The sequence below is a fragment of the Sturnira hondurensis genome, unplaced genomic scaffold (genome assembly GCF_014824575.4).
Source record: "Sturnira hondurensis isolate 20B ecotype Veracruz unplaced genomic scaffold, ASM1482457v3 Scaffold0020642, whole genome shotgun sequence".
Classification (NCBI taxonomy): Eukaryota; Metazoa; Chordata; class Mammalia; order Chiroptera; family Phyllostomidae; genus Sturnira; species Sturnira hondurensis.
The window spans coordinates 2487341-2500018 of NW_028093273.1; the positions used below are offsets into that span (position 1 = coordinate 2487341).

The window sequence follows — 12678 nt, forward strand, 5'->3', positions numbered from 1 at the left end:
GAGCCCAGCACAGGCACAAGCACCAAAGGCCAGGGCACTATGAGAGGGTCTTGGGAAACAGGCAGTGGGCAGATAACCTGGTTCTGAGCCATGCCTGCCTATGTCCGTGCTCAGTAGGACAGCAAAGCCTGAAGGCAGGCCTGAGGAGGCTCTGCCCATGAGGTTTTCTGCAGCTGGAGGACTGGCAGCCCTAGGCAGGGATCCAGGGCTATGTTATTCAGATGCAGGATGGTTAACAAGGCCAAGAACTGGAGGGAAGGACACTGGACAGAGGCCTAGGTACAGGGGTACAAGGCAGGAACTTGGTAGAAGATAACGGGATAGGCCCATAAATTGAACTGGAGTCCAGTCTGTAGAGGCTCACAGCCATGTGGGTCAAATGCCACATAGGGCCAAGGTCCCAAACACTCCCTCCATGGAGGACAGGCTCATTCTGTGAACACGGTCTGCGACCCAGTGAGCAGAGCTGGCGTTGGAAGCCGAGCAGACGGTCACAGTTGTAAACACTCACCCTGCAATGGGCTCCTACTGCTCTTCACAAAAACGGCACCAATCCCTCCCGCCAAGCATTTATCAAGGCAACTCAAAAAGAAAGCAATGAAACAGTAGGTACAATTCCAATTTTGTTAATGAAAGAACTTAAGGATGAACCCTAAAACGTTAACAATGATTACCCCAGACAAGTGGGATGATAGGTAAGTCTAGTTTAATTTGTGAGTTTATTTTTTCTAAGCTTTCTTTCTATCTTGAAAGTGCACTAGTTTTCTGAGCAGGAAAAAAGGTGTGTGTTTCCAAGGTCACTATATTCACATATGTAACTGTACTGATATCATAAGGCCTCTCCTTTACATAGCAACGTATATACTAAGAAGGTTTCCGCCAGGTAAGAAAAGCAGCACAGACCACCTAGGGGAGTGTGTTGGAACAGAAGTTCCTGGAGTTCCAAACTCCTAAAATAACCCAAAGAGCCTATTAAAAGTGACAGCAGGCCTGGGCAGGGCTCAGCATTTGAATTTTTTAATACTTCCCTGCAACCGGAAGATTCTGACAGGTTGTGTGAGGCCCATACTTCCAGATCCAGCGAACTACACTGTGGTTAACAACGCTGACAAAGATGGCCATTTCTTGGTCATTTAAACCCCTTTTAGGACAGCTGAACTTCTAACCTGCTGGAAAATCTTTCCTAGATATAATGATTTCAAATCTCTGGACGCACTACACAAAATAAAAACACACAAATGCAGGGTGGATAACAGATAACAAGCATTATGTACTAACTCAGTGAATTTGAGAGAATCTTAACAAGACTATTTTTTCCTTGTGGAATATTCTAAACAGCAGAGTATAGGAAACAATGTAATAGACACCCAGGCATACATATGATCAAGCAAAAGAAACACAGTTTGGTCTTTAACATTTTAAACTTACAGCAGTTCCCGCACAAGATTCTCTGTGTTGTTAAGAATCTTAGCAAAATCTGATGACCTGTGGCTCATTTCTGTGGAAGGAAACAGAACAAAGTAAGTACCAGTTCAAAACCACATGAACACAAGTCACTTTAGAAAGAACAACAGAGTTTGCAAGTAAAAGAATAAGTAGAAATGTCAGTTGTATTGCACTCAAATTATGGGCCAAGGCTCACTTCATTTAGGGGAAAATCTAATCTAATTTTCAAATTGCAAGAATTATAGCTTTATGAGGGCTGTACAGAAAAAGATCAGCCACTGTTAATACAAGGAGAACGGTTTGTGCAGCATTGATATAACTTGGCAGCCAAAGAGAGTGCACTGGAATGCGCATGAGTGAACAATGATGACTTCACTGTGATAGTCAGTGGGGCAGGTAGACACCATTGAGTGAGCATGCGTACTGTGTGGATATCACATACCAAATGACTGAGCAAGTAGAGCAATGAATCTACATCAAATGTTGTGTTAATCTTTGAACTTTCCTCTATGAAAACTATTCAGATGATTCAAAGGTTTCAGAGGTAACGCAATGAGAGCAGCACAAATAAAACTGTGGCACAAGTGTTCTGAAGATGGTCAAGAATCTGTTGAAAGTGACCCACACTCTGGCAGACCTACAACAAGCAGAACACCTGAGAATATTGAAGTGTACAGGCTGCAATCAACAAAGATCAGTGACTGACAGTGTGAGAACTAGAAGCTGATATGGGGACTCCAAAAACTAGTGTCTGACATTTTGATGCGGCATCTTGGCATGAAACGTATCGTGGCAAAATTCATTCCATGGCTTCAGCTACCAGAGCAGCAGGAACATCGTGCTGCAGTTGCTGATGGCTTGATTCGAACCGCTACCACAAACCAGATTTCTTCAAGGTCATAACTGGAGATGAATTGCGAGTCTATGGGTACGATCTGGAAACAAAGGCCCCACTGTCCCAAAAGAAGTTGCCTGGTTCTCCATGCCTGAAGAAGACGCAGCAAGGTCGCAGCAAGATCAAGACCATGTTAACTGTGTTTTTTATTAGGAAGGTGTTCTCCATCACACGTACGTCCCTCCAGGCCAAACAATTAATAAGTACTACCTCAGTGTTCTTCATCAGCTGAGATGCAATACGACGAAACCAGCTGCAGCTACAGGCAACTGGTGACTGGCAACTTCATCACAATAATATGCCCACTCACGCATCACATCTTGTGCAGTTTTTCGGAGAAACATCAAATCACCCAGGAAACTCACCCCTCTACAGCCCAGACTTGGCCCTCTACAACTTCTGGTTTTCCTAAAAATTAAAGTCACTTTTGAAAGGGAAGAAATTTCAGACTGTCGACAAGACTCAGGCAAATAGGATGGGGCAGCTGATGGTGATGACAACAAATGATTGTCCAGTGTTTTGCACTGCGGAGATGGAAGAGATGCTGGAAAAACTGTGTGAGGTCTGACATATGCTGCCTACAAGAGACCCACCTCAGGTCCAAAGACCATCACAGACTAAAAGTGAAAGGCTAGAAACAAATTTTTCAAGCAAATGGACAAGAAAAAAAAGCCGGGGTAGTAATTCTCGTATCAGACAAAATAGACTTCAAAAAAAGGGCCATAATGAGAGACCCAGAAGGTCACATCATAATACTCAAGGGAAGAATCCACCAAGAAGACATTAACTAAATATATATGTACCCAACATAGGAGCAACCAAATATATAAAGAAAATTCTAGAGGTCTTCAAGAAAGATATTGATAGCAACACAATTATAGTAGGAGATTTTAACACCCCACTGTCAAAAATGGACAGATCTTCCAAACAAAATATCAACAAAGATATTGCAGCATTAAATGACACCCTACATGAAATGGACCTAACAGATATATATAGAGCTCTTCATCCCAAGAAGCTAGATACACATTCTTTCAAATGCACATGGAACATTTTCAAAGATAGACTGCATGATAGGACACAAAACGAGCCTCAACAAATTCAAGAAATTGAAATCATACCAAGCATTTTCCCTGATCACAAGGGACTGAAACTGGAAACTAACCCCACAGGAAAAAAACCCAAACACCCAAAATCATGGAGACTGAATGGTATGCTATTAAACAACAAAAGGGTCTAGATTGAAATTAGGGAAGAAATCAAAAAGTTTCTGGAAACAAATGAAAATGGACTCACAACAACCCAAAACTTGTGGGACACAGCGAAGGCAGTCCTGAGAGGGAAGTTCATAGCAATACAGGCTCACCTAAAGAAGATAGAAACATTCCAAACAAACAACCTAACCCTACACCTGCAAGAACTTGAGGAACAACAACAAAGACAGCCCAGAGCAAGTAGAAGGAAGGAAATAACCAAGATCAGAGCAGAACTAAATGACATAGAGACTAAAAGCACAATTCCAAGAACCAATGAATCCAAGAGTTGGTTTTTTAAAAAAGATTAACAAAATAGACAAGCCTTTAAGTAGGCTCATCAAGAAACGAAGAGAGAGGACAGAGATAAACACAATCAGAAATGAAAGAGATTACAACTGATACCACAGAAATAGAAGGGATTGTAAGAAATTACTATGAAGAACTGTATGCCAAGAAATTTGAAAACCTAGGTGAAATGGACAAATTTCTAGAAAAATATAATCTTCTAAAACTCAATGAAAGAGAAGCAGAAAACCTGAACAGGCCAATAACAGCAGATGAAATTGAAGCAGTAATCAAAAAACTCCCATCACACAAAAGCCCTGGACCAGATGGTTTCACAGGAGAATTCTACAAAGCTTTTAAGGAAGAGCTAACCCCTATTCTTCACAGACTATTCCAAAAAATCCAAAAGGAGGGAAAACTCCCCAACTCTTTTTATGAAGCCAGCATCACCCTAATTCCAAAGCCAGATAGAGACACAACAAAGAAAGAAAATTACAGGCCAATATCACTGATGAACATAGATGCTAAAATCCTCAATAAAATATTGGCAAATCGCATCCAACAATACATCAAAAAGATCATACACCACGACCAAGTGGGATTCATCCCAGGGATGCAAGGATGGTTCAATATACGCAAATCAATAAATGTAATACACCAAATAAACAAAAGCAAAGACAAAAATCACATGGTCATATCAATAGATGCAGAAAAAGCTTTTGATAAGGTTCAACACCCATTTATGATAAAGGTACTCAGAAAAATGGGAATAGAGGGAGCATTCCTCAACATAATAAAGGCCATATATGAAAGACCTACAGCCAACATCATACTCAATGGGCAAAAACTAAAAGCTTTTCCACTAAGATCAGGAACAAGACAAGGTTGCCCACTTTCACCACTTCTATTCAATATAGTATTGGAAGTTTTAGCCACAGTGATCAGACAAGAAAAGGAAATAAAAGGCATCCAAATCAGAAAGGAGGAAACAAAACTGGCATTGTTTGCAGATGACATGATAGTGTACATGGAAAACCCTATAGCCTCTACCAAAAAACTGCTCAAACTAATAAATAAATTTGGCAAAACAGCGGGTTACAAAGTCAATATCCAGAAATCAAAGGTATTTTTGTATAACAACAATGAAATAGCAGAAGCAGAAATCAAGAAAAAACTCTCATTCAATAGAGCAAAAACAAAAGTAAAATAATCTGGGAATAAACCTAACCAAGGAGGTAAAAGTCCGTATGCAGAAAACTACACAAAACTGAAGAAAGAAATCAAGGAAGACACAAACAAATGGAAACATATACCACATATACCGTGTTCATGGATTGGAAGAATTAACATCATCAAAATGTCCATACTACCCAAAGCAATTTACAGATTTAATGCAATACCTATTAAAGTGCCAATGGCGTATTTCACAGACATAGAACAAACACTTCAAAAATTTATATGGAACCCTGGCTGGTGTAGCTCAGTGGATTGAGCGCGGGCCTGTGAACCAGACAGTCATGGTTTGATTCCCAGTCAGGGCACATGCCTGGGTTGCAGGCCAGTTCCCAGCAGGGGCCAGTTCCCAGCAGGAGATGCACAAGAAGCAACCATACATTGATGTTTCTCTTCCTCTCTCCTTCCCTTCCTCTCTAAAGATAAATAAATAAAATATTAAACAACAAAAAAGATTTTAAAAAATTTATATGGAACCATAAAAAACCCCGAATAGCAGCCACAATTTTGAGAAAGAAGAACAAAGTAGGAGGAATCACAATACCTGATATCAAACTGTTTTACAAGGCCACTATAATAAAAACAGCATGGTACTGATATAAAAACAGGCATAACAGACATAAACAGACATAAACCAATGGAATAGAACAGAGAGCCCAGAAATAAACCCAACTCTCTACAGTCAATTAATATTCAACAAAGGGGGCAGTGACATAAAATGGGGTAAAAATAGCCTCTTCAACAAATGGTGTTGGGAGAACTGGAAAACCACATGCAAAAAAAATGAAACTTGAGCACCAACTTACACCATACACCAAAATAAATTCAAGGTGGATAAAAGACTTAAATATAAGCCGGGAAACCATTAAAGCCCTAGAGGAGAGCATTGGCAGGAAAATCTCAGATATTCCACGCAGTAACATTTTTACTGATACGTCCCTAGATGTCCCTAGAGCAAGGGACATAAAGGAAAGAATAAACAAATGGGATCTCATCAAAATTAAAAGCTTCTGCATGGCCAAGGAAAACAGTATCAAGATAAAAAGAGAAGAAACTGTTTGGGAAAACATATTTGCCAATGATACCTCAGACAAAGGTTTAATCTCTAAAATATACAAAGAACTCACATGACTCCACTCAAAAAAGACGAGCAACCCAATTAAAAAATGGGCAAAGGACTTGAACAGACATTTCTCTGAACATACAGAGGATCCAGAGACACATGAAAAGATACTCAATATCACTAGCTATCAGAGAGATGCAAATTAATACCACAATGAGATAGCACTTAACACCAGTCAGAATGGCCATCATAAATAAAGAAACAAACAACAAGTGCTGGAGAGGTTGTAGGGAAAAGGGGACCCTAGTTCACTGTTGGTGGGATTGCAGACTGGTACAACCACTATGGAAAACAGTATGGAATTTTCTAAGAAAACTAAAAATGAACATGCTTTTTGACCCAGCAATTCCACTCATAGGAATATATCCTAAGAACCCTGAAACACCAATCCAAAAGAACCTATGCACCCCAATGTTCATAGCAGCACAATTTACAATAGCCAAGAGTTGGCAGCAACCTAGATGCCCATCAGTAAATGAATGGATCAAAAAATTATGGTACATTTACACAATGGAATTCTATGCTGCAGAAAAGAAGAAGGAACTCCTAACCTTTGCAACATCATGAATGGAACTGGAAAGCATTATACTGAGCAAAATAAGCCAGGTGGTGAAAGACAAATACCATATGATCTCACCTTTAACAGGAATCTAAACAACAAAACAAACAAGCAAGCAAAATATGACCAATGACACTCAAATATGGAACAGGCTGACAGGGACCAGAGGGGAGAGTGGAGAGAATCACAGGGGAAAAGGGGAAGGACTCACATGAACAAGTATAAAGGACACACGGACAATAACTAAGGTGGGGAGTGGAAATGGGAGGGAGGTGGGGAACACTGAGGGGGGGGGTGGGCAGGGCTGGGAATATAAGGCAGAAAACTGTACTTGAACAAGAATTAAATTAAAAAAACAATAATAAAAAAAGAAAAACTGTGTGAGGTCTGGAGGTGCCTGCTTTGAAAGTGAGTGAAGAGTCACTATAGGATGTTTCTTGTATCTTGTACCTTCTTCAATAAATGTCTCTATTTTTCACATTATGTGGGGGGATCCTTTCTGAACAGACCTCACAGCAGAATGACTGTTTAAGTGGCAGTTTCAACCTCTGTTCTCACAAACAGGGACATATGTGCAATGTTTGCTCTTTGGAACAACAGGACAAAAGTCTACACTATGCTCTCACCTCACAGACATCTAAGTGCATGTCTCAAACCCACAGGAACAATATTTAATAGCAATGAGCATACAGTGAACCCTACAGTCTCTTAATACTATAGTCTTTGGAACTACAAAACAAAAAAATACAGAGAAATTCAATAAAAAAATAAGTCTTAGAACTCAAAGGTCCTCTTCCCCAGTCATACAAAGGAGAAGATCTTAATGAAATGATTAATTGGCAAGATCTATAGAAAAAGCTTATATATTTATAAACATTTAATCAGTTCATTTATCAGTGTAGTAAAAATTAATGAACACGAGGCAGTATTATAAATGTTTGGAAACTGAGTTAAGCAGAGTCATACACCAAGTGTCCTATAAGTGTTCGGGACACTGGTACACAAATGCACAGTAAGAACTCTTTTTTTAATCCTCACTTGAGGATATGTTTATTGATTTGGCGGGGGGGGGGGGAGGAAGGGAGAAAGGGAGTGGGGAAAGCGACAGAGAGAGAGAAACACTGAGGTGAGAGAGAAACATCAATCAGTTCCTGCTTGTATGCACCTGGACCAGAGATCAAAACCACAGTGTAGGTATGTGCCCTGACCAGGGATTGAACTTGCAAACGTTTTGATGTACTGGCCGGCTCTCCAATCAGCCAGGTCACCTGCCCAGGGCTACAATAAGAACTTTCTGATCTCAGCTCCTACAAATAACAAAACCAATTAGGAAATGCTGAGATGTACTAAATTTCACTAGCATTTATGTTTATGTTGAATGCAAAATCAATTTCATCAAACATGCAACCAAAATTATTAAATTTTTAAAATATCTCTACAAAAGCCTGTAGAAAGACCCTGTAGAAATTACGGGTCTGATGCATTTAAATTAGTTCTCTTTGAAACCTGGACATTCACAGAATCCAAAAATAAATCTTACCAAGAACACTAATCCCAATGCCTTTGTGGTCTAATAGTTCTTTTTGTATCTCTAACAATACCTAGAAAAAATAAAAGAAAATAGGTGATTTGAACATTCTGTGCACAGCTCTCCTTCTGGACAAACAAACCTGAGGGTGGAGGGAAGGAGGGGTTTACCCACAGAACCTGTGAGATCAGGAAGCTGCTGTCCCCACCCACGACCAATCCCCTTCCTCCCACACAGCCCAGAAGATGAACTTTTCACAAAAGTCGGGTGTGAAATTACCATACGTGATTGATGCTAGGATACAGTTTTTCCAAAGGCGTGAATTAGCTGAGATATTGTTTTAATAGCTTGGATTTAAAAGAAAATAAGTATAAAATTTTTCTGATGGCAATTCTTTAAATGTCAAGATAAAACCGCTGGGAAAAACTGGAATATGTCCCCTCCGCAATCTCATTTGCCACTGTCTTAAAGTAAAAGCACAAAATGCATCAAGTTCTGGGTTCAGGGAACAACAACAAAAAAACCAGCTAGGCCCCAAATTAAACAGGTAACTGGATTATCCATATGTTTGGTACAGGTGCTTGACTGGGATGGGTGGGGTGGGCATGAATTAGGAAGCACCTGCTGTGAATGAGGACTCCTCCAGGAGTGACTGAAGTACTCATCTCTGGTCCCAACAACTGAGTGATGAGGGTGATATTCTTGTGTCTGATTTGCCCATGAGAAACTTCAGCTGAGGCTCCAGAGGGGGACTTAGCCGTGTTCACTGGCCGGCCCCTTCATCCTTCTTGCAGGATCACTGCAGTCCCATAACCACGTTCTATCTCACAGGGGCAACAGAGAAAGCAGGACCCCGTTTAGGGCCAATCCCAGCGCCAGGAAAGGGAGAGGGCAGGGGTGTGAGGGCCACAGGCTCCACTAGGGAGGAGACCCATTGTTTCTGTTTCCCAAAGGCAAGTAAAAGGCAAGTAACTACAAACTGAGNGCCGGCCCCTTCATCCTTCTTGCAGGATCACTGCAGTCCCATAACCACGTTCTATCTCACAGGGGCAACAGAGAAAGCAGGACCCCGTTTAGGGCCAATCCCAGTGCCAGGAAAGGGAGAGGGCAGGGGTGTGAGGGCCACAGGCTCCACTAGGGAGGAGACCCATTGTTTCTGTTTCCCAAAGGCAAGTAAAAGGCAAGTAACTACAAACTGAGAAGGAAAATGCCTATTTTTTTAGGGATCGCAAGCCCTCATCAGAGATGGGTGCAGATGTGTTTATGAGTGAGATGACTGATATCTGCATTGGTTGGGACATAATCCTGGGGAAGGAGAGGAGAAAGATGGTGTGTGTGAGTGTGTAAGTGTGTGTGTGTGTGTGTGTGTGTGTGTGTATGTGTGTGGTGGTGCTGGTGGTGGTGAGAGGAGAGGTTGTTGAAACAGATTGGAAAAATGTCCATAACTGTTAAATCTCAGAAACGGGTCAATGGATGGCTTTATATTATACCCTTTCTACTTCTGTGTATGTGAGAACTGCCACAAAGTAAAAAGAAAGAAAGAAAAGCTCAAAAAATATGTACAGCCCTGGCTGGTGTAGTTCAGTGGATTGAGTATGGGCCTGCAAACCAGAGGATCTCCGTTTGCGGTTTGATTTCCAGTCAGGGCACATGCCTGGGTTACAGGCCAGTTCCCAGCAGGGGATGCACGAGAGGCAACCATACATTGATATTTCTCTCCCTCTCTCCTTCCCTTCCCTCTAAAGATAAATAAAGAAAATCTTTAAAAAAATTTTTAAATGTACAAAATAGGGTAAGGTAAGACTTCTGTAGAAGCACCCAACCATCACAGATGGTTTTCTTAAAAGATACAGGCTAAGGAGGACATCATAAAACCATGTAAACTGGACTGCAACTTACCTGAAGAAACAATACTGAACGACAAAGAATTAGACAAAAAAGATTCCACTGAAAAGGGAGTTCAAGAATTTGTCACTGTTTGCACACTGTTGGATGCTTATTAGCACTGGCTGACCGAATAACCTTTGGTGAATCCTCCCCTTCAGTAAACAGAAACACCCATCTGTAATGGAACCATCTTTGAACTTCTGTTTAAGACTGTCTTTCTCTTACAGATAGTATTCTTTGAGGATATTTATAAGTTTACATCCAAAACCATTACAAAGAGTTTTAAGATTTCCACCCACAAAGCACTATCCTCTTAATCCAATGGAGATTCTTTTTTCAAACTGCAGAATGCTTTTGTGGGTCACAAAGAAGTTTTTAAATGAAACTGAACAGGCTAGCACGGAATAGAATACAAATTGCGTAGTTAATTAGGTTATTTCATAAGGCTTTTTTTTAGTTATAATCACATGTATGTACTTAGTCATTTTGTAGAATATACATTTTTCCACTGGGATTAAATCAAAGTTGGAAAAGTTTCTCTAATCCTTTTAATTCAATTAAATCGAGTTACACACAAAGCAACATCTGCCCCCCCCCCCCCCACGTTACAGGGCACATCAGAGGGTAAAAATCCTCCCCAGAAAATAAATAATAAACAAGTAATTGCACTACTGATGACAACGGTCATTATAATAAATGCATAACAAATTGCACAGGGGACAATACTCTGAACCCAAAAGAAGAAGAGGGGAAAAGGGTGAGGAAGGTACAGAAAACATTTCCACAGCTCTAGTAGGGAATCTTGACTAAAACGGACTGCAATCGCAGAGAAAAAATATGCGTTTTTCTCTCAGCTACTGTGAGCACCGTCCCTAGAAAAGTAAAATGTTCTTTCCCTTTTAAAACTGTAAGATTCTGTTTTTACAATACAGAAGAGGCTCTGTCCCAGGGAGACTTCTACCCGGTTCAACAAAAGATAATTGTGAAAGTACTTGGCCTCCTATTGCTACAACATATTACCAGAATCGTCTTGGTTAGAGAAATAAAAATCCAATAAAAGCAGCCTTGGCAGCTTGTCAACGCATTCAAGGCACATCAGAGACTTCCCTTTCTTCACAGCTGCCACGGGTTGGGGCTAGGGGAGCCAAGGACCTGGAACCTGACTGGGGGTTGAGAAGGCAGAGGGAGAGTGCCACTTGGACTAGAAAGGTCTGGGGGCCGGCCGGGGAGTATTTCAAACATTCTTTGGCTCCAGAACAAAGTAAAGCAAACTAGGCTAGCAATCCAAACACTATCAGAGTGTTATGAATACTCTAACGCCTTTTGGGAACAAGGCGGTTAAAAAAAAAAATCAAACGCGCAAAACAGCTGAGAAACAGGGTTAAGGGAAGGGTAGGTTCTGGGGGTGGACAGGGAGGGACTAGAAGGCTTTCAAATTTCCTGTAGGTTTTTGAAAAGCAATGTTCTCAAAGTGCCAGCTAACCCAAGGGCTGTTTACAGGGCAGGGGAGTGGGGGAAGGGGACGATGGGGCTTGCGTGGCTCTCCAGTTTGCAATCCCTTCCAGTTAATGCGATCCCCATTCGCCATTCATTCACACAGCGTCCATTCATGCACCCACTCAATACTGCCTGGCTTGCAGCACTGCCCGCGAGGTGAACGCGGAATGAAGGGCTTTCTCTTTTCCACAGAGCCCACGCGGGGGCCTGAGAAAGTAGTCTGCAGGAGTCTCCAGTTGTGCTACAGAGACACGCCAGCTATGCCCCAGCGGGCCGAATCGTGCACACCTCAGAGCAACTGCACAGGCATTTTTCCGGAGCTTCCTCCCCCAGCTGCCTGTCTCCAGAAGCACCCCTTCGAGAGATCCTGAACTGGATGCACTCTGGTGCAGAGTGTACGGGGAACTAGGGGCATGGATGGGGATCCAAGCTCCCAGCGTGGTGATGCACAGCCACCCGAGCAAGATGTTCAGCTACCTGATCACAGATGCACAGCCACTCGCGCGCGTGCTCACGCTCGGACTGCATTTTCCACGAGCGGTCTCTGGGACTTACCGAACGTGGCAGCTTGGCAGGCCCGGGCCCGAAATTGACAACCTGCTTCGGGGCGTCCATGCTGCTGCGGCGTAGGCGGCGGAGTCAGTTGGAGAGAACTGAACGCGTGGGCTGTGCGAGTGTGTCACTGGTGCCGACCCTCTGCCTTCTTCCAGTGCCCGGCTGGCGCCCCAGATTGGCCCGCACCGAAAGCAGGCACTGCTCTGATTGGCCCTCTCCATAGGGCTCGCATCCCCATTGGTCTTGTTCACTAGCCGCGGCCGGAAGCCATTGCTCCCCCTCGGGTTTACTGTTTCAACCCTTTCGGACCGTGCAAGGCGTGCGGGAGATTGCACCAGCCCCCAGGTTCAGCTGAGCCCCAGCCCAAAATTCGTAGGCGGAGGGAAAAGGCTGCCCCAGCCAACCTGGGTTTTT

At 42.3% G+C, this 12678-nt stretch overlaps 1 protein-coding gene across 1 annotated transcript in view; it reads right to left on the bottom strand.

Annotated features, from left to right (window-relative positions):
* LOC118976062 (phosphoserine aminotransferase) overlaps nt 1-12435 on the bottom strand; it is a 29606-nt gene extending 17171 nt beyond the window's left edge. The window contains exons 1-3 of the mRNA XM_037030333.1: nt 12265-12435; nt 8338-8398; nt 1429-1498 (exon numbers count right to left, since the gene is read on the bottom strand). Coding sequence (XP_036886228.1) covers nt 1429-1498; nt 8338-8398; nt 12265-12324 — 191 coding nt within the window. The 5' untranslated portion in view covers nt 12325-12435. The remainder of the gene's footprint in view (nt 1-1428; nt 1499-8337; nt 8399-12264) is intronic.
* Nucleotides 12436-12678: the final 243 nt, after the last annotated feature.